This window comes from Physeter macrocephalus, chromosome 16 (assembly GCF_002837175.3).
Source record: "Physeter macrocephalus isolate SW-GA chromosome 16, ASM283717v5, whole genome shotgun sequence".
Lineage (NCBI taxonomy): Eukaryota > Metazoa > Chordata > Mammalia > Artiodactyla > Physeteridae > Physeter > Physeter macrocephalus.
The window spans coordinates 26374513-26398518 of NC_041229.1; the positions used below are offsets into that span (position 1 = coordinate 26374513).

A 24006-nucleotide genomic window follows, 5' to 3' on the forward strand; every position below is an offset into this window, starting at 1 on the left:
AACAAACAGAGATGAACAGTACAATGACTGAAATGAAAAATACACTAAAAGGAATCAACAGCAGAATAACAGGCAGAAAAACAGATAAGTGACCGGGAAGACAGAATGGTGGAATTCACTGCCGCAGAACAGAATAAAGAAAAAAGAATGAGAAGAAATGAAGACAGCCTAAAAGACCTCTGGGACAACATTAAACAAACCAACATTCGCATTATAGGGGTCCCAGAAGCAGACGAGAAAGAGAAAGGACCCGAGAAAATAGCTGAAGAGATTATAGTAGAAAACTTCCCTAACACAGGAAAGAAAATAGCCACCCAAGACCAGGAAGCACAGAGAGTCCTACGCAGGAGAAACCCAAGGAGAAACTCGCCGAGACACACAGTAATCAAACTGACAAAAATTAAAGACAAAGAAAACTTGTTAAAAGCAAGAAGAAAAAATGACAACATACAAGGGAACTCCCATAAGGTTAACAGCTGATTTCTCAACAGAAACTCTACAAGGCAGAGGGGAGTGGCATGATATATTTAAAGTGATAAAAGGGAAGCACCTACAAGTAACATTCCCCAGCACCAATCTCATTCATATTCAACAAAGAAATCAAAAGCTTTACAGATAAGCAAAAGCTAAGAGAATTGAGCACCACCAAACTAGCTCTACAAAAAATGCTAAAGGAACTTCTCTACGGGGGAAACAAAATAGAAGAAAAGGACCTACAAAAACAAAACGAAAACAATTAAGAAAATGGTAATAGGAACATACATATCAATAATTACCTTAAACGTGAATGGATTAAATGCTCAAACCAAAAGACACAGGCTCACTGAATGGATACAAAAACAAGACACATATATATGCTGTCTACAAGAGACTTACTTCAGAACTAGGGACACATACAGACTGAAAATGAGGGGATGGAAAAAGATATTCCATGCAAATGAAAATCAAAAGAAAACTAGAGTAGCAATGCTCAAATCAGATAAACTAGACTTTAAAATAAAGAAGGTTACAAAAGACAAGGAAGAACACTACAAAATGATCAAGGGAACAATCCAAGAAGAAGATATAACAATTATAAACATATATGCACCCACCATAGGAGTACCTCAATACATAAGGCAACTGCTAACAGCTATAAAAGAGGAAATCGACAGTAACACAATAATAGTGGGGGACTTTAACACCTCACTTACACCAATGGACAGATCACCCAAACAGAATATTAATAAGAAAACACAAGCTTTAAACAACAAAATACACCAGTTCGATTTAATTGACATTTATAGGACATTCCATCTGAAAAAAAATTACACTTTCTTCTCAAGTGCACACGGAACATTCTCCAGGATAGATCATATCTCGGGTCACAAATCAAGCCTCAGTAAATTTAAGAAAATAGAAATCATATCAAGCATCTTTTCTGACCACAATGCTGAGATTAGAAATAGATTACAGGGGAAAAGACGTAAAAAAAAACAAACAGGTGGAGGCTAAACAATACATTACTAAATAATAAAGAGATCACTGAAGAAATCAAAGAGGAAATCAAAAAATACCTAGACACAAATGACAATGAAAAAATGACGATCCTAAACCTATGGGGTGCAGCAAAAGCAGTTCTAAGAGGGAAGTTTATAGTTATACAAGCCTAACTCAGGAAACAAGAAAAATCTCAAATAAACAATCTAACCTTACACCTAAAGGAACTAGAGAAAGAAGAACAAACAAAACCCAAAGTTAGGAGAACAAGTCATAAAGATCAGAGTGGAAATAAATGAAACAGAAACAAAGAAAACAATAGCAAAGATCAATAAAACTAAGAGCTGGTTCTTTGAGAAGATAAACAAAATTGATACACCTTTAGCCAGACTCATCAAGAAAAAGAGGGCGAGAACTCAAATCAATAAAATCAGAAATGAAAAAGTAGAAGTTACAACAGACACCGCAGAAATATAAAGCATCATAAGCCACTACTACAAGCAACTCTATGCCAATAAAATGGACAACCTGGAAGAAACGGACGAATTCTTAGAAAGGTATAACCTTCCAAAACTGAACCAGGAAGAAACAGAAAATATAAACAAACCAGTCACAAGTAATGAAACTGAAACTGTAATTAAAAATCTCCCGACAAACAAAAGTCCAGGACCAGATGGTTTCACAGGTGAATTCTATCAAACATTTAGAGAAGAGATAACACCCATCCCTCTCAAACTCTTCCAAAATATTGCAGAAAAAGGAACACTCCCAAACTCATTCTACAAGACCACCATCACCCTGATACCAAAACTAAAGACACTACAAAAAAAGAAAATTACAGACCAATATCACTGATGCAAATGCAAAAACCCTTTAAAAAATGCTAGCAAATAGAATCCAACAACACATTAAAAGGATCATACACCATGATTAAGTGGGATTTATCCCAGGGATGCAAGGATTCTTCAATATATGCAAATCAATCAATGTGATACACCATACTAACAAGTTGAAGAATAAAAACCCTATGATCATCTCAATAGATGCAGAAAAAGCTCCTGACAAAACTCAACACCCATTTATGATAAAAACTCTCCAAAAAGTGGGCATAGAGGAAAACTATCTCAACATAATAAAGGCCATATATGACAAACCCACAGCAAACATCATTCTCAACAGTGAAAAACTGAAAGCATTTCCTCTAAGATGAGGACCAAGACAAGGATGTCCACTCTCGCCACACTTATTCAACATAGTTTTGGAAGTCCTAGCCACAGCATTCAGAGAAGAAAAAGAAATAAAAGGAATACAAATTGGGAAAGAAGAAGTAAAACTGTCACCATTTACAGATGACATGATACTATACACAGAAAATCCTAAAGATGCCACCAGAAGACTACTAGAACTCATCAATGAATTTGGTAAAGTTGCAGGATACAAAATTAATGCACAGAAATCTCTTGCATTCCTATACACTAACAACTTTCTGAAAGATCAGAAAGAGAAATTGAGGAAACAATCCCATTCACCACTGCAACAAAAAGAACAAAATACCTAGGAATAAACCTATCTAAGGAGGTAAAAGACCTGTACTCAGAAAACTATAAGACACTGATGAAAGAAATCAAAGATGACACAGACACAGAGATATACCATGTTCTTGGATTGGAAGAATCAATACTGTGAAAATGACTGTACTACCCAAAGCAATCCACAGGTTCCATGCAATCCCTAGCAAATTAACAATGGCATTTTTTACAGAACTAGAAAAAAAATCTTAAAATTTGTATGGACACACAAAAGACCCCAAATAGCAAAAACAATCTTGAGGTAAAAAAATGGAGCTGGAGGAATCAGACTCCCGGACTTCAGACCACACTACAAAGCTACAATAATCAAGACAATATGGTACTGGCACAAAAACAGAAATTTAGATCAATGAAACATGATAGAAAGTCCACAGATAAACCCATGCACCTATGGTCAACAAACCTATGACAAAGGAGGCAAGGATATACAATGGAGAAAAGACAGCCTCTTCAATAAGTGGTGCTGGGAAAACTGGAGAGCTACATGTAAAATAATGAAATTAGAACACTCCCTAACACCACACACAAAAATAAACTCCAAATGGATTAAAGACCTAAATGTAAGACTGGATACTATAAAACTCTTAGAGAAAAACATAAGAAAACTCTTTGACATAAATCATAGCAAGATCTTTTCTAACCCACCTCCTAGAATAATGAAAATAAAAACAAAAATAAACAAATGGGACTTAGTGAAACTTAAAATCTTAAGCACAGCTAAGGAAACCATAAACCAGAGGAAAAGGCAACAGTCAGAATGGGAGAAAATATTTGCAAATGAAGCAACTGACAAAGGATTAATCTCCAAAATATGAAAACAGTTCATGCAGCTCAATATTAAAAAAACAAGCCAATCAAAAAATGTGCAGGGGCTTCCCTGGTGGCGCAGTGGTTGAGAGTCCGCCTGCCGATGCAGGGGACACGGGTTCGTGCCCCGGTCTGGGAAGATCCCACATGCTGCGGAGCAGCTGGGCCCGTGAGCCATGGCTGCTGAGCCTGCGCATCCACAGCCTGTGCTCCACAACAGGAGAGGCCACAACAGTGAGTGGCCCGCATACCGCAAAAAAAAAAAAAAATGTGCAGAAGACCTAAATAAACATTTTTCCAAAGGCATACAGATGGCCAAGAGGCACATGAAAGTCTGCTCAACATCACTAATTATTAGAGAAACGCAAATTAAAACTACAAGGTATCATCTCACACCAGTTAGAATAGGCATCATCAGAAAATCTACAAACAACAAATGCTGGACAGGGTGTGGAGAAAAGGGAATTCTCTTACACTATTGATGGGAAGGTAAAATGATACAGCCACTATGGAGAACAGTATGGAGCTTCCTTAAAAAAACTTAAAAAAATAGAATTACCATATGACCCAGCAATCCCACTACTGGGCATATACCCAGAGAAAACCATAATTCAAAAAGACACATGCACCCCAATGGTCACTGCATCACTATTTACAACAACCGGGTCATGGAAGCAACCTAATGCCCATCAACAGACGAACGGATAGAGAAGATGTGGTACATATCTATAACGGAATGGAATAGTACCCAGCCACAAAAAGGAACGAAATTGGGCCATCTGCAGAGACGTGGATGGACCTAGAGACTGTCATACAGAGTGAAGTCAGTCAGAAACAGAAAAACAAATATCCTATATTTCTGCATATATTTAGAACCTAGAGAAATGGTACAGATGAACAGGTTTCCAAGGCAGAAATAAAGACACAGATGTAGAGAACAAATGTATGGACACCAAATTGCGGGGGTACGGGGGATAATCTGGGAGATTGGGATTGACATATATACACTAATATGTATAAAATAGATAACTAATAAGAACCTACTGTATAAAAAAATAAAAATAAAATTCAGAAAAAAAAAAGAAAAGTTAACTATTTTTATATTCTATATATTTTATATTAACCAATGGCTATTCTGGGGTTCTCTAATAACACAAATGAACCTAATTTGATGACATACTCCCTACTGAATAATTCAAACTTCTTGGTTTACAAAGTCCTATCAACTTTTACAATTTCATCTCCATTCACTCTTCTCTTGTTTTATAATCTAATATTGTTAAGTTGCTTATAGTTGTATTTACCTACGTACATACATAAACACACACACGCACACTCAGACACTTTTATATCATGTTATCTCCTACTTCCACGCCTTGCTCTCACAATTCTTTGTGCACACACACCTCTATATGCCAGGGTGATTCTTACTCATCCTTTAAGTCTCAACTCAAACATCATTTCCTCAAAACCTGCATATGAAATCCTCCTTCCCTTAATACCTTGAAATGCCTTGGCATCATGAGATTACATACTGGAAGTATGTGTCTGTTTAATTATAAAATGAGTTCCCCAAAAGTTCAAACTCTATATATTTGTATTCCCCATGTATATAAAAATGTCTGGCAAAGAGCTGGCATTCAATAAATGTGCATTAAAATTAACTCAATCCACACTTGCAAAAGCCCAAGTCAGAAACTTTAAGCAGCAGCCTGCATTAAATACTAGGTACTGAATGAAAGAAGCATATATGATACAGCTAGTACTCATTATTCATTTACACAATGACAACTGGACCATTCTGTACAACTCTCCTGCCTCCATTCCCTTTCTATTAATTTTGTTGCTAATTTTCACTATTATTCACTCACCTCACCACTTCAGCATGACTTATGTTCCCCATTCCCCATGCTATGACCTAAGTTCTCCTGCTGTTTCAATCCTCCATCCTACCTTGAAGAATTCATAAACCATCAATGTGCCTCTTTACCTAAGACAGCTCCCAGGACTCTTCTTCTCATGTGTAGCCATCATAATTAACCACACTCCTAATCCCATCTAACAGTCAAAACCTAAATACAGGACCAAGACAGAAAAGTACCACCAATAAAAACATATGTAAATGTACATATTTTATATATATTTATGAAGTATTACATATGTATATAAAACACATATGCTTATATTTGCATAATACACATAAAATGCATATTTTATATTTAAAGTATAAAGTACCTACATAAATACATATATTTCTCAAAGATACTTGAAGACTTCTGCACTGGCCATGAAAAAAATAAATGCTACATCAGACTAGAAAAATATATAAAAATGGAAATAAAGTAAAAAATATAAGAAACAACTGTTTTTAGACATTGAATCTCAGTTGTGCAGGACTATGATCCCTGAGAAAAGGCAAACAAACGAGATGAGTGCCACAATTACACTCTATTGCTTTTTGCCTAGTGGCACTTTCTAGACCATGGCACAAGGCAGGGTAACTCAAGCCCAATATGACAATCTCACTGAGATAAAAAAACAGAATTTTTACTTTGTGATGGCTGAGATAGAGCATCCATGAAAAGGGAGCTACACAGAGAAAGAACTCCAGAAAACTATATGAGACCCCTGTAGTCTTTAACTGAATACCAAACTGAACATTCTTAGGATGCAAGTCCACAAGGATAGACAAAGAATAATTACCATGGAAGGAACAATTATTAGAGTGCTATGAGCAAAGAAATCCCCAGAGCTCACAAAGGGCTAGAAGACATTCTAGTTCCCACCAACCAGAATAGAGAAAGCTCCTTGAATACCAAGGGCAATCAGCAGAGAAACCACAAAGGGCACGCCTTAGCATGTCTGAGAAGTAATGGCTACTCTAGATGCACACAAACATAACTTAAACACCAGCCTTTGAAAAGTATTAAGTTAATACACAAGTAACCTACTCCCCACCAAAAGAAAACTCAAGACCCTTTAAAGGAAGACAACAAATCCAGTAGTCACAATATAACTTTCACAAGGTTCAGCATCTAATTAGAAATTACTAGACATTCAAAACAGGAAAATGTGACCCAAAGACAAGAAAAGAAATCAGTTAATCAAAACAGAACAAGAAATAAAGAGATAATGACACAGCAAACTAGGATTTTGACACCGCTATTATAAATATGCCCAAGGAAAGGAAAGCATGAACAAATAGGAGTCAAAATGTAGATATAAAAAAGACCCAAATGAAATGTCTAATGTTGAAAAATAAAAAAACTGAAATGAAAGCTTTAATGACTGGGGATAAAAGCCAACTAGATGCTACAAAAGAAAAGGCTAGTGAACTTGAACCTAAAATGCAACAGTAAAATCTATCCAAACTAAAGAACAGAAAAGGCTAGAACAAAAGTAAATAAAGGCTCAGTGACTTGTGGGACAGAATTAAGGATACTAGCAGAATAAGAGGGGACACAAAAAACATTTCATGAAATAGCCAGAAAGTTTCAAATTTCATAGAAACTATGAACTCATAAATCAAAAAAGCACAATGAACCCAAGGCAGGATAAAGACAAAGAAAACAATATCAAACATATCATAACTGATTTGCTAAAAAAAAATGGTAAAGAAAAAAATTTAAAAGCATTCAGAGCAGAAAGAAACATCATATACAGAGAGAATGGGATAAACATGACTGCAAATTTCTCTCATTAGGGACAATGTAGGCAAAAGACAATGGAATGACATCTTAAAGTACAGGAAAAGAACTATAAACTTAAAATTATCTGTCTAGGAAAAAAACTTTAAAAATGAAGACTAAACAAAACAAATTTTCAGACAAACAATAACTTAGAGAAATGTCACAAAATAAGCCCCAGTAAAATTAAGAAAACTGCAACCATATCAAACATCTTTGCCAATGCTGTGAGACTAGAAACGAAGTACAAGAAAAAAACTGCAAAAAACCACAAACATGTGGAGGCTAAAGAATTTGCTACTAAAAACCCAATGGGGGCTTCCCTGGTGGCGCAGTGGTTGAGAGTCCGCCTGCCGATGCAGGGGACACGGGTTCGTGCCCCGGTCCGGGAGGATCCCACATGCCGCGGAGCGGCTGGGCCAGTGAGCCATGGCCACTGAGCCTGCACATACGGAGCCTGTGCTCCGCAACGGGAGAGGCCGCAACAGCGAGAGGCCCGCGTACCACCAAGAAAAAAAAAAAAAAAAAAAAAAAAACCCAATGGATCACTGAAGAAATCAAAGAGGAAATAATACCTAGAGACGAGTAACACTGAAAACATAATGATCCAAAACATATGGGACAAGAAAAAGCAGTTCTAAGAGGGAACTTTACAGTGATACAAGCTTATGTCAGAAAGCAAGAAAAAACTCAAATAAAGAACCTAACTTACCCCTGAAGAAACAAGCAAAAGAAGAAACAAAACTCAAAGTTAGTAGAAGGAAAGAAACCATAAAGATCAGAGCAGAAATAAATGAAACAGAGACTAAAAAAACAACAGAAAAGATCAATGAAACTAAAAGCTTGTTCTCTGAAAAGATAAACAAAACCAATAAACCTTTAGCCAGATTCGTCAGAGAAAAAGAGAAATGGTCCAATCAGAAATGAAAAAGTATAAGTTACAACACCACAGAAATACAAAAGATCAAGAGACTACTAAGAACAACTATATGCCAATAAAATGAAAAACCTAGAAGAGACAAATTCTTGGAAAGGTACAATCTCCCAAGATTGAACCAAGAAGAAATAGAAAAGTATGAATACATCAATTATCAGTAATGAAATTGAATCAGTAATTAAAAACAAAAACAGACAAAAGTCCAGGACCAGATGGCTTCACAAGTGAATTCTACCAAACATTTAGAGAAGAGTTAACAGCTATCTTTCTCAAACTATTCCAAAAAAACTGCAGAGGAAGGAACATTTCCAAACTCATTCTCTGAGGCCAGAATCACCCTGATACCAAAACCAGACAAACATATCGAGAAAAAAAAATTACCGGCCAATATCACTGCTGAAGATAGATGCAAAAATCCTCAACAGTATATAAGCAAGTTGAATCCAACAATACATTAAAAGGATCGAATGATCCTTTGTCAAGTAGGATTTACCCCAGGGATGCAAGGATTTTTCAATACTCACAAATCAATCAATGTGATACACCACATTAACAAATTGAAGAATTAAAACCATATGACCATCTCAATAGATGCAGAAAAACCTTATGTTAAAGTTCAACATCCATTTATGATAAAAACTCTCCAGAAAGTGGGCATAATAAAGGCCATACATGACAAATCCAAAGCTAACGTCATGCTCAATTTCCTCTAAGATCAGGAACTAAACAAGGATGCCCACTCTTGCCACTTTTAGTCAACACAGTTTTAGAAGTCCTAGCCACAATCGGACAAGAAAAAGAAATAAAAGGAGTCCAAATTGGAAGAGAAGAAGTAAAACTGTCATTATCTAGAAATGACATGACACTATACATAGAAAATCCTAAAAGCACTACCAGAAAACTACTAGAGCTTATCTATGAATTCAGTAAAGCTGCAAGATACAATATTAATATACAGAAATCTGTTGCATCTCTATACACTAACAGTGAACTATCAGAAAGAGAATGTAAGAAACAACCCCATTTACCACATCAAAAAGAATAAAATATCTAGGAATAAGCCAACCTAACGAGGTAAAAGACCTGTACTTGGAAAAATATAAGACACTGATGAAAGAAACTGAAGAAGACACAAACAGAAAGATATACCTGTGTTCTTGGATTGAAAGAATTAATGTTGTTAAAATGACCATACTACCCAAGGCAATCTACAGATTCACTGCAATCCCTATCAAATTACCAATGGCGTTTTTCACAGAACTAGAATAAATAATTTTAATACTTGTATGGAAACACAAAAGGCACTGAATAGCTAAAGCTATCTTGAGAAAGAAGAACAGAGCTGGAGAAATCATGCTCCCAGAATTCAGATACTACAAAACTACAGTAATCAAAACAGTATGGCACTGGCACCAAAAAAAAAAGACACACAGATCAATGGAACAGGATAGAGAGCCCAGAAATAAACCCACACACCTATGGTCAATTAATCTATGACAAAGGAGGCAAAAATATACAATGGAGAAAAGACAGTCCCTTCAATAAGTGGTGCTGGGAAAACTGGACAGCTACATGTAAAAGAATGAAATACAACATCCTTTAACACCGTAAACAAATATAAACTCAAAATGGATTAAAGACCTAAATGTAAGACCTATACTATAAAACTCCTAAAAGAAAACATAGGCAGAACACTCTTTGACATATATCACAGCAATATATTTTTGGATCTGTCTCTTAAAGCAAAGGAAACAGAAACGAAAGTAAATAACTGGGACCTAATTAACCTTAAAATCTTTGGCACAGCAAAGGAAACAACTGACAAAATGAAAAGACAACCTACTGAATGGGAGAAAATATTTGCAAATGATATGACTGATAAGGGGTTAATACCCCACATATATAAACAGCTCATACAACTCATAATCTAAAAAACAAATAACCCATTTAAAAAATGGGCAGAAGAACTGAACAGACATTTTTCCAAAGAGGAAATGAAGATGCTGATGGGCAAAAAGATACTCAATATCATTAATCATCAGGGAAATGCAAATCAAAACCACAATGAGATATCACCTCACACCTGTCAGAATGGCTATCATCAAAAAGAACGCAAATGACAAACGACAAGGATGTGAAGAAAAGGGAACCATGCTACACTGTTGGTGACATGTAAACTGGTGCAGCCACTGTGGAAAACAGTATGGAGGTTTCTCAAAAAACTAAAAATACAACTACCATATGATCTAGCAATTCCACTCCCAAGTATATACCCCCCAAAAACAAAAACACTAATTCAAAAAGATACATGAACCCTAATGTTCAGAGCAGCATTATTGACAATCACCAAGGTATGGAAGAAACCAAAATGTCCACCAACAGATGAATGGATAAAGATATGGCATATATATACATACAATAGAATAGAATACTACTCAGCCATAAAAAAGAATGAAGTTTTGTCATTTGCAGCAACATGGACAGACCTGGAGGGCATTATGCTAAGTGAAGTAGTAAGTGAGACAAAGAAAGACAAATACTACAAAATATCACTTATATGTGGTATCTAAAAATAAAACAAACTCGTGAATAAAACAAAAAGGAAGCAGACTCACAGATATAGAGGGTAAACTAGTGGTTAACAGTGGGGAGAGAGAAGGGGAAAGGGGCAATATAGGCACAGGGGATTAAAACTAAGGGTTATTATGGGATTATATTAAATCATGTCTGTGAAACTTTTTTTTTTTTTTTTTTTTGCGGTACACGGGCCTCTCACTGTTGTGGCCTCTCCCGTTGCGGAGCACAGGCTCCAGACGCACAGGCTCCGCGGCATGTGGGATCTTCCCAGACCGGGGCACGAACCCGTGTCCCCTGCATCGGCAGGCGGACTCTCAACCACTGCGCCACCAGGGAAGTCCTGTGAAACTTTTGAAAAGTATAAGGCACTACAGAATTTTTAAAATTTTTCATTCAACTAAAAAAAATAGAATGAATCAATGAATGAATAAACAAATAAGAACACTAAAATAAAACCAATTAATCCAAATGAAGCTAGGAAAAAGAAGAGAAAAAATAATAAAAAATAAATGGGACAAATAGAAAAGGGAAAGCAAGATGGCACACAAACTCAAACATACCTGTAATTACATTAAACATAAATAATCTAAACCAGCACTATCTAATAGGATCTTTCTATACCTACACCGCCCAATATGGTAGCCACTAACCTAGCCATATGTGTCTACAAACACTTAAAAATTTGGCTAGTGAGACTGAAGACATGAACTTTCAACGTGATATAACTTCAGCAACTTTTAACCAAAAATGTTAAAGTCAATATGGCTATCATATTATATAGTGGAGAAAATCCTCCAATTTAAAAGGAAGAAACTGATAAGCTAGATAAAAAAGCAAGCCCCAAACACAGACTGTCCACAAGAAATACACTTTCAATATAAAATAAACAGATACATTAAAACTAAAAGAATAAAAAAAAACACCATGAAAACAAAAAGTCAGAAAACTGAAAAGGCTTTATTGCTATGAGACAAAAGTAGACCTTAAAGAAGAATATTACCAAAGACAGAGGAACATTTCATGATATAATCATCAATTCATCAAGGAGATACAACAATCCTAAATGTGTATGTATCTAACAAGACTTCAAAATACATGAGGCAAAAACTGACAAAACTGAAAGAAAAATACAAATCCACAACACAGAGATTTTACTGCTGCTCTCTCAGTAACTGACAGAAGAGCAAAACAGAAAATCGGTAAGAATACATATGACTTAACACTATGAATAAACTTTCCTATGTCGACATTCATAGAACGCTACAACTAACAACAGCTCAATATACATTCATTTCAATTACATAAGGAATTTTCACCAAGATAGAGCACAGGCTAGGCCATAAAATTAGTCTTTATGATTTTTTAAAAACTAAATTATACAGAGCAAGTTTTATGACAACAGAATTAAATTTGAAGTCAAAAACAAAAACAAAACTGGTTAAATCCACAAATACCTGGAAAATTTTAAACTCATATACAGCCTGTAAGTTTAAAAAAAGTAACAAAATCAATTAGAAAATATTTTGAAAAGATGACAATGAAAACATAACACATCAAAATTAGTTAGATGGAGATACAACAGTGGTAGAGAAAAAAATTGTAGATTAAATACTCATTAGAAAATAAGAAAGATTTAGAATCAAAGACCTACACACCCACTTCAGGAAGCTAGAAAAAGAAGAGCAAATTAAATACAAAATAGATAATAGGAAAGAAACAGTAAAAAGACAGTGGAAATCAATAAAATAGAAAATACACAACTAGAAAATTAATGAAACTAAAAGGCAATTCTTTGAAAAGATTAATAAAATTGATAAACCTAAAACTATTCTAACCAAGAAAACAAAGAGAAAATAGAAATAGCCAAAATCAGGAATGAAAGAGGGGACATAACTACAGACTCAACAGACATAAAAAGGACAATAAAAGAATATTACAATATTATGACAATAAATTCAACAATTTAGATGAAATAAACAAATTTCTTGCAAACCTTAATTCCAAAACTAACACAAGAATAAAGAGAAAACAATTAATACAGATATTAAAGAAATTAAATTTGTGCTTTAAGCATCCCACAAAGAAAACTCCAGGCCCAAACAGGTTGACTAGTGAGTTTTAACAATCCTTTAAGGAAGAAATCACACCAATCCTGCACAAACTCTTCTACAAATGGAAGACCAGGAAATATTTCCTAATTCATACGTGAGGCCAACATTACCCTTACAACAAAACCCAATACACCTCATAAACACAGATGCAAAAATTCTCAACTAATTGTGAGCAAATCACATCAGAAAAAATATATATAAAATAAAATGTGCTTGTAAGTATATATAAATAAAATATTTTATAATTAAATAAACAAAAATAACCAAATAGAGTGTATCCCAGAAATTCAGGTTGCTGTAACATTCAAAAATCAACTGATGTAATTCTCTATATTAACAGAATAAAAGAGAAAAATCATATGATTATATAAATAGATGCAGAAAAAGTATTTGACAAAATCCAATGCTATTCAAGACAACAACTCTTAGAAAAAAATAAAAATAGAGGAGAATTTACTCAGCCTAAAAGGGCATACATGAAAAGCCCACAGCTAACATCATGCTTAAAGGTGAAAAATAAATGCTTTCCACTTAAGATAAAGAACAGGTAAGGATGTCCACTCTCACCACTTCTATTCAACACTATATTGAAGGCCTAGCTAGTGAAATAAAATAACACAAAATTAACAAATGAGATAAAACGCCTAGAGATCGGAAAGAAAAAAAAGTGTCTTTATTCACACATAACATAATCATATACTAAGAAATCAACCAAAAAAAGCTAACACTAGTACTTGTGAATTTAGCAAGGTGACAAGATACAAGGTAAATATACAAAAATCCACTGTAAACATATATGCTAGCTGCAAATACACAAAAAATAAAATTTATTTTTTTAATTCCATTTCCAACAGCACCCCAAGAAAATAAAATATTAAAAAAATAATAGTAAGACCTCTACACTGAAAATTCCAGAACACTGTGAGAGAAATTAAAGAAGACTTAAAGAGATGCAGAGATATACCGCATGCATAATGGGTTGGAAGACTCTCTATTTTAAGATATTAATTCTCCCAAAATTGATCTATTTTTGCAAAACAATTCCCATCAAAATATCAGTAGAAACTTTTGTTGAAAGTGATAGGCTGATTCTAAAATTTATTTTTAAAATGCAAAGAACTTAGAGTAGCAAACAATTTTCAAAAAGAACAAAATCATAGAACTTACACTACCTTATTCCAAGACTTACCCTAAAATTGCAGTAATTACAACAGTTTATTTACTGGCCAAGGAGAGAGATGCAAGCCAAGGGAACAGAAAAGAGTCTAGAAATTAACCCACAAATATATATGCTCAATTGTATTTAAAACAAAGGAGCCTAAGTAATTCAACAGAGAAAGGTTAGCCTTCTCAACAAATGATGCTGGAACAAGTGGAAATCCACATGGAAAAACTGAACTTTGACACTTACTACATACCATAAGCAAAAATTAACTCAAAATGAATCGCTGATAAACAAAAAAGCCAAAGCTACAAAACTTCTTGAAAAAAACACAGGAGAAAATCTTCACAACCTTGAGATGTGCAAAAATCAGGACACCAAAAGCAGTAACTATGAAAAATTAATGATAAAAGAAAATAATTAATAAATTGGACTTCATAAAAGAAAACAGAATGGCCAATAAAGACTTAAAGTAATGCTCTACATCATTGGTGTTCAGGGAAATATCACATGAAATATTACTACACATAGTAGGATGGCCAAAAAAAAGTACAAAGGCTGAAAATTCCAAGTGCTTGCAAAGATGTAGAATAACTGGAGTTCTCATATACTGCTGGTAGGAGTGTAAAATGGTCCAAACACTTTGGAAAACTATGGCATTTTTCCAAGAGAAAAACATGTCCACCAAATGACTTGTACACAAACATTCACAGTAGCTTTATTCATACTAGCGCAAACTAAAAAACCACCCAAATGACTTTGAACAGATAAGACAGATAAGCAAATTATAGTATATTCATACAATGGAATATAGCAATAAAGAGAAAGGAAATACTGATACATGCAATTACGTGAGTTGCAAAAACATTATGTAAAGCCAAAGAAGCCTGACACAAAAAGGATCATATTACAGTTGACCCTTGAACAATGTGGGGGTTAGGGGTGCTGGTCCTCCGTGCAGTGGAAAATCCACGTGTAACTTTGCAGTTGGCCATCCGTACCTATGGTTCCACATCTGCAGATTCAACCAACCAACTGTAGATCGTGCAGTACTATAGTACATATTTCTCAAAAAAGATCCACGTACAAATGGACCTGTGCAGTCCAAACCCGTGTTGTTCAAGAGTCAACCATACATGAATATTCATGTGAAATCCTAGAACAGCGAAAATTAATCTATAGTGTGCTAAAGCAGATCTATGCCTGCCCAATCCCAGAGTGAAGGAGGAGGGAGGGTGAGGAGGAATTGATTGCAAAGAGCCATGAAGAACTTTATGGGGAATGGAAATGCTATCTTAACTGAAAGACTTAAAAAGGTATATTCATTAAATAGTACAATTAATATAGGATTATTTTTTTATATATGAATTATACCTCAGTAAAGCTCATTTTAAAAGTTAAAAAAAAAAAAAAATAGAGACCTTGACAGTCAAGATATACTTTCCAGGGCTTCCCTGGTGGCGCAGTGGTTGAGAGTCCGCCTGCCGATGCACGGGACATGGGTTCGTGCCCTGGTCCAGGAAGATCCCACATGCCGCGGAGCGGCTAAAAAGATATGCTTTCCAGCCTCACATGGATCCTAAATGGTTCCCAGCAATTCATTTGCTTCTTTTATTACCTAAGCAAAGTTGTTTCAAATCTATACTATTTCCTCAATCCCTCCATCCTACTTCTACTCCCAAGTTGTCATCTCAGATGATGATTTTACCTTCTACTTCACAAAGGAAACAGAGAACATCAAACAGAAACACCATCAATAATCTGCTCCCCTTCTTGTTTATCTGTTACCTCCTCCTTATTTATATGTATTTGTACACATCTTTACTACTTCCCTCTAGCTCAGAAGAGAAGGTGATCCTACTTCCCATCTAAGCTTACCCCTTCCCCTGGAAGCTTGCTCACCCAAACTTAGCATTCTCCTCAGTAATATTTATCTCACTCTTCCTAAAAACATTTTCTCAAAAAGACCTCCCAACCAACCTGATTCCCCTAGCTATCATTCTGCCTTTCCTACCCTTCACTGTCAGTATAAGTTTCTCTGTTCTTCTTCAGTCAACCTCAATGTGATGTGGGCACTGAGCATTCATTCATACTACTCTCTCTAAGGTATATGTTATACAACTTAATAGGTATGTACAAATGTACATGCTATACATTGCAACAAAAAGACTTACGTATGTTGCAGAGAAGAACAGCAATAGCAACAAGAACAACAAAGAACAGGACAGTGTGTCTCTGATAAAGGGAAGCAAGTGCCCTTAATCAAATGACATAAATGTTTAGTTGCCCTGGCAGATATATCCCCATGGGTTGAGGATTCTTAACCTGTGATCCTTGTGTAAACTCCTGGGAGTTTTACAAACTCCCCTGAAACAAACAACTTTGTATATAAATTTCTTTTTGCAGAAAAGATCACTTTTATCAGATTCTCAATGGGGTCAGCAACTCAATCCCACAATTGTGGAAAAAGTGGCTCTATCTTCTTTTCACATTAAGATTTTCTACCTCCCTTTGCGCTGAGTTATATTCCAAAAAATTTTTTTTTCTATATAATATTCCTACCATTATTTGTAATGGTATTGTAATGGTAATGCTGGATAGTCAATAAAACTATCCAGGTGTATTTCTCACTATGAATTAAGATACTGCGTTCTCAAATAAGATAGGCTTTCGTGAGCCAATTATCATCTCAGGGTATACTGCCAAAATTTAATTTCATGAGCAATGATTCTCAAAATGTATCTCCGTCCTCTTACCTTTATCTATAACCTAAGATCCATATTTCTACCATTTCCTGGACATCTCCAAGTAGATGTCTCCCAGGCATTTTCATATCCTAACTAATAATATTATCTAAGTTCTCATATATATTTTAGGTTCCCATATGTTGTTCCTCTAAATACAATTTTCTCAAGTAGCTGCTTTGGTTAGTTTTAGCACATACTTACTGATGAACTGTCAGTTGACTCATTGTTTTTTTCACACTTTTGTTTCCTGCTCTTTTTTTTCTTCTCTTTTTTTACTTTTCTTGAATGCTTGTCTTTTTTCTTCTTTTTCTTCACAGAGTGTTCCTATAAATAATCATGTCGAAGAGGTAAGAATTTAGTTTAGCTCACTTTAAAAGGAAGTATTTCGAGGAAAAGAAAGCTCTATATTCCAAAAAACTTTAAATCTTTCATGAAAAGAGACAAGGAATATGACTAAATAAATAATTTCTTGTAAGAAACTTTACCATACTTCTATAATATATGCCACTGCTAATAAATAATATAGCTAAAATTTCTTAGAAAAATACGAGGGAAGTTTTATTTGTAGATACACTGACAGACACATATAATCAAATAAACACATATATGCACAGACATACATGTGTGTGTATCTCCTTCAATGGGCCCAAAAGAATTTATAGAAGATTACTAGCCACATAAAATATAACAAGATAGCATAAACTGTGGGAAGAGAAAACAAGGATTGAGACAACCCCCCTAAAAAAAAAAAGAAACAAAAGCATGACATTAAGCTTAAAACGCATAACTTTTTAGATCCATAAACTTGCCATAAGTGGGCTAGAAATTTGAAGCTAAGCTTTCTACCAGCCAACTCAACTAACAAAATCTTTCCAATGTCGTTATGTCCAAAATATTAAAATATACTACTTTGGCCAGAGAGAGAAAATATTCAGTAATGCCAACTATGTGATATTCATTCTGTAACTTGCAAAAATAGTCTATAAAGTTACTCCTCCAATATTAACTTGAATAAGTACAAAAAGAAAAAAAAAGACAGATAAGCTTTCATCAAGTAAGCCTGTTAGTATTCACCTGTGAGATTTGCTCAACTCGCTTAGTCACATCAGGTAGCATCCATGTTTCCTTACCCCGAAGTCGTTTAAGTTCTTTACACCTTTCTTCCTTTTCAAAATTGGCTTCAGCCTAAAATAGTGAAAAAAGAAAAATTAACAATTGATCCACTTGCCTTTCACAAAAAAGCAAAACAAAAACTACTGCCACTTTCATATAAGGCTTACCAGGAATTTGCTTCTACCAAACTGTAAGAAAGATTTAAACAAACAAACACTCTCCTTCCACATTACCAATTGCATTACCAATTACCAATCTCTAGTGAAATGAACCACCAATCAAAGACAGAATCCAGGGACCTACTGTAGACCCTTCCCTCTCCCTAAGCTCCCTACCTCAAATATGACTTGAATCTCTTCCCTTCACTATCCCACTGATACTGCCTGATACTTTTGTAACTGTTTGGGGACTGACCTCCACACCTTCAGTCTGCAGTGCCCATAGCCGTCTACCAACACCCCCAAAATGCTTCAGGAAGAATCACCTTTCTAAAAACAAATGATTATATTGCTAATTTTTATTCACCTTTCAACAACAGTCAAATAAAGTAAGATCTTTCTAGGAAGTTGTTCCTGCCTTTTCATTCTCCCCCCAAATTTCAAAGCTGGGGTTGGTCCTTCTCAAACCTCTGTACGTAGCTCTACTATACAATTTATCACAAATCCTACTCTCTCCAAAAACTGCCTGAAATATCAGAGACAAGGATGAAGGATATTTATTATACACGTATATTACATATGCTGAAATCAGGGAACAATACCAACCTTTCACCTAAGACTTATTGCCCTCTCTTCCCCTGTAAATCTGGCTGTAGTCGTTACACCTTCTCCTTCCTGTCTCCTATACCGGCTCCTTCTCATCTGCATTTAAACTCGTTTTAAACTGTTCCAGCTTAAAACAAAAACCATCACTTGTTTCACCTTACAATGCTCTCCAACTACAACTTTTCCCCTTCATTGCCACACTTCTTACATCTTGTCAGATAATTCAATAGTACAGTTTACTTCCTGCATTCTTTATGTTACCTCTACCCCATCTCAATCCTAATTTGAAATAGAATGCTTCTCAACCTTTTTCGAAGGGCTGAATTCTCTGGGTCTCTTGTCTCAATCCTTGTTTGCATCAGTAAGGATTTACAATAAGCCAGTAACTGATATAAATAGTTTAAAAGGAGAATGAAACTGTCTACTCTGACAAGGCTTACATGTGTTCCTGAAAACGGAAAATTTCATTTCAGATATAGCAAGAGCGAGGACTGAGGCTATAAAATACGCAGAGTCGTTGTAAGTGGCGGAGTTCTTCGAAAGTGCGCAACTCAGGTGATCAGGTGATAGAAATGTCAAGAATGGATGATTTAAAAGATAAGGAAATTCAGAGGAAATAAACAAGTCTTACTGCAAAGAATATGAGCAACTGGAGCCTGCCAGAGCATCTAGGAGGCAGAAGATACCCAAGAATTTGCGGGCATTCCAAAGGGAGACATCTACCCCCACACAACCAGGAAAGGTGAGATACTAAGGCTGCGGGGAGGCAGGAGAACCAGAGGCCTGGCTCCCAGAAAGCCTCCACTCTCTCAATTCTAAATGGTTCCCGAAGCCCCCAAACTGAGGTACCTGTCGCAACACCTCGGTCCTGGAAATCCGGGTCTGTTCTTTACGCTCGTCGACGCTCCTCGCACTTTCAAACCCACCACCGGCAGCCGCCATAGTGGTTGTCGTAAAGTTGGGAAGCCGTCACAAAAATCTCAGTTTACGACTGTCGTAATTTACTAAACAAACAGGGACTTCCGACTAGGAGGAGGAGGGGCGCTGTCCACCAACAGAGCATGCGCAGATCTGACTGTCGCTTACTCTTCGGATGAATTGTCTACGCCGTGGTTTTAGGGGAAGCAGGAAGATTGAGCCAGGGAGTTGCCCTCCTTCGTATATTGAGATTGCGCTGAGCAGGACTGGTGTCAGTGTACATTTGTTACCAGTTTTGCAAGGTTCTGACGGCATTTTCAGCTATCTCCGCAGTAAGTTAGACACTCAGGGAGGTTAAATCCGCACCTCTTAAAGATTTCCACCAAAGCGCCCTTCCCGCCAAAGAGGTTTCCCTGTGCCGGAGGAATGGAACGAAGGAAGGCTGGCCTGAAAGGCAATGCAAGGTAGCAGGAAGGCAGAATTGCTTTGAAGAGTCAGTGTTTTGCTTTGGTGGACTTTTTTTAAGTACAGTATATGAAAAAGTCGTGAATTTTGCATTGCACTTCATAATTTATACGTGCTTATTTAAAGTGTAACATTTTTTCTGACTGACATATTATTTGTTCATACGTATTCACTCAAGCATTTTTCATTACAGTGTGCAATTACCTATTTATTTGTGTGATTTGTTCTTGTTATATGTTTGTGTCTGTGCTACAATAAAAATAGAAGTGAGGGGTTTTCTTCCCTCTCCTGAGAACAAGGAAAATAAAGGGAACAGTGAACAGGGTAGAGAAGAAACATAACCTGGCCTGAAAGAGTTAATCACCCCTTATTTTATTTTAACTGTTACTAATCTGTAGTGTCTGTAACTAGATTTGTACTTTACAGAGCTAACCTGTCACTCCCTAACTTTGTGTAAATTACATCCTCCTCCGGTGTTTACATTTTCTATGCTCCCTTGTAACAAATCACCCCCTGTAGCTTTTGCGCTTCAGAAAGGTCGCCGGCCTATAAACCAGAGACAAAAGGACCCAATTACCAAGCTGCCTAATGCCAGCTATGAGTGTTTTGAAAAAATGCAAGGAGAAAAAGAATGCAAGGGGGGTACAGTTCTTGAGGTGCTAACCTGCCATGTCTTCCCTTCTGCCTGGCAGAGGAATAAAGCCATCTCTCTTATCCTCCAAAATCTCTGTCTCTGTGTTCTGTTCAGCATCGGTGCACAGAGAGCCAATGCTTTTTGGCAACATCTCCCAAACATAAAACTTTAAGTTCCATGAAGAATAAGACATTCTAAAGTATTAATCAAGTGCTTTGAGACTATAAAATACTGAGCTTATATATAATCACAAAGATAAAGAAGAAGATTGGAGAGTAATAACAAACTAGATACTTTAAAAACATTAAAAATAGTTAACATAAACCAGATTGAAGTATGTCGACTAAAAAATTATTCACAGCCTAAAAGTTGAGAGTTATGGTTTATTCGGCAGGAATTTTTAGGACTTCAAGCCTGGGAGGCAGCATCTCATGTAACGCTGAGAGAACTGCTCCAAGGAGGCGAAGGGGGATCCAGGATATATAGGAGTTTTGCAACAAGGGGCAGGTAGTCTGAAAGTCAAAAGATTATTAATTAAAGAAAATCACATATGTCAAGTTAAGGAATTTAATGCTTTTCTATCTATGGGAAGATGCAGGAGTCTGGGCTCACTGAAATCGTTCCTTTGATATGCACCTCAGCTATATGGGGCCCATATCCTGTGTTTTCATATCCTGTTTCCTCAGGGCTCTCCGTGGGGAGTGGCTATAGTCTGATGGCTGCTAGATGGCAGGTATTTTTTCCTTCCTGAGTTCCCTCAGGATTCAGCAGCTCATCATAGGCTGTGGCTGTAATCACTGATGACTGTGACATCCTTTGTTTACTGATATGGCAGGCAATATTCCATTTATCAGGTAAAGATGCTTAGTTTTAAGGTTTCATAAAAGTGAATTTGTGTTTCCAAGAAGCTTTCCCAGGAGTTTCTATTTCACCTATCTGTGAAAATCTTAACTTCAAACATGTAGTGTTTACTTGTTTGATATTCAAAATAGATGTATTCATTGCGTTTTTGTTACAGAAAAGTGAATTTTAATTTATGAATTGACCTTGAAATATTTAACCCACTGTGATTTTGAGACAGGCTGGGACCTGGGACACTTTGCTGCAGTGTTTGCACCTGGACAAACGTCTTCTCCAGCAACAAAATACAAAGAAACTAAAAATAACTGTGTGCATGCACAGTTGGGGCAAATTATAGACAACAAGATACAAAAAGACTAAAAACCCAACTGCTACTTCTGAAGAGCCAGGAACAAAAACAGGAGGCAAAAGTAGGGTACCAGTAGCAAAAGCAGGGTAATGAGCATGACCCCTGCACACAATACCACCAATGGGGTGGGCAAACCACCTAAGCCACCCCTGGGCCCGACCCCTGGACCCACCCCTATCCTCACCCCATAGATGGAAACAGCTCGCCCCTGACTCAGCAAGCAAACATGGGAACCTGTTACTTCTTTTTGTCCCCTCCTGCTGCAGGAGCCCCAGTAAAGCCTTGCCTGAATTTGTCTGGCCTTTTATCAATTTCTATTAATTAAAGAAGGTGAAGAACCCTGGTCAGTAACAGACTTTGTGGCACCCAGTGTGGGGCAGTTGTCCCCTTCCTGGGAGAGAATCTGGGCACCTCTGGGACCACTGAATGCAGCTTTCGCATGGGTGTCAAGCGGCCACCTGAACCTCTTGTTTGGGTATCACCAAATTTGGTAAGTCTGACTTCCTGGCCCCTGAGGACTTCAGTACCCTCATTCAGGCAATGCTTTCCCTCTCCCTTTGGTCCCTTTCCCTCTCCTGATATCTCTCAACTTCTCCTTTCTCTGTCCTCTCCTACTTCTCTGTCCTATCCATCCAAGAGAGTGGACGTCAGGCAGCTCCAGCAACACTCTCGGAAATGAGACAGGCTGGGACCTGGGACCTGGGACACTTTGCTGCAGTGCTTGCACCTGGACAAATACCTCCTCGAGCAACCAAATAAACAAAGGGGTGGGCAAACCACCCAAGCCACCTCTCAGGCCCAACCCCTGGACCCACCCCTACCTTCACCCAACATAAGGAACCAGCTTGCCTCCCACCTTAGTGAGCAAGCAAGAGAAACTGTTACTTGTTTTTGCCCCCTCGTGCTGCAGCAGGAGCCCCCAAAAATCCTTGTCTGAATTTCTTGTCTAGCCTCATCAATATCTATTGATTAAGGAAGGCCAAGAACCCTCGTTGGTAACAACGTCACTGATTTTTGTCATAATTAACCCAAATATCACTCCACTCTTTCAGATTCTCTTGGGATTCAGAAAAGCATCTGTTTACCACTTGCATCAATTGTGGAGTCAAAAAATTGGTGATAATAGCAGAAAAATGCAAAATTATATAACAGAAACTTTTAAATCCTATTTAAGGCACAGAAGAGACTAGAACAAGTGAAGAGGCATACCATGTGCTTGAAGAAGGCTCAACATCATAAAGAAATCAATTGTCTATAAATTAGTTTGTGAATACAATAACCAATAAAATTACCAACAAAAAATGCTGGCATCAGGGAGGGGAACTAGACAGGTTGATATAGAAAAATAGGGTAAAGCAAGTTGTTTTTACTAGTTTGCATTTGGCCACATCAATAGAAATCCATGGTTTAATCAAACAAAGGGTAATGTAATAAGGAGCCTAAAGGTAGCTGGTCCAGGAACCATGTTGTTTCTCCTTTTCTGCTTTCTAACACTTAGTCTGTAACTTAAGTCTTTATAGTCACAAGGAGTGTGTTCCATTCTTTCACATCTGTACATTGCATCTATTAAAACATAGGAATAACGGGGAAGAATAAAGGGCAAGAAGTGTATGACACCTAAGCCTACCCCATTTTTATTAGAAAAATTATGACTTTCCTAAAGCCTAGTCCATTTCCTTCTGTTTAAATCTTATGAACCAGAAGTAGGTTACATGACCACAACTAACCATGGAAGAGTCATGAAGATTCCAGAACAGTTTTGTTATAGAATGACACTCAGATTTGTCTGAGGTTTCTTTGTGGTTAG

General features: G+C 36.6%; 1 protein-coding gene across 3 annotated transcripts in view; it reads right to left on the bottom strand.

The window, feature by feature from the left end:
• Positions 1-19939, bottom strand: part of CWF19L2 (CWF19 like cell cycle control factor 2) — a 421416-nt gene extending 401477 nt beyond the window's left edge. For all 3 annotated transcript variants that reach the window (XM_028500977.2, XM_028500978.1, XM_024115330.3), the window contains exons 1-3: positions 19822-19939; positions 18170-18280; positions 17297-17419 (exon numbers count right to left, since the gene is read on the bottom strand). In XM_028500977.2, coding sequence (XP_028356778.1) covers positions 17297-17419; positions 18170-18280; positions 19822-19914 — 327 coding nt within the window. In that variant the 5' untranslated portion in view covers positions 19915-19939. The remainder of the gene's footprint in view (positions 1-17296; positions 17420-18169; positions 18281-19821) is intronic.
• Between the last annotated feature and the right edge of the window lie 4067 nt (positions 19940-24006).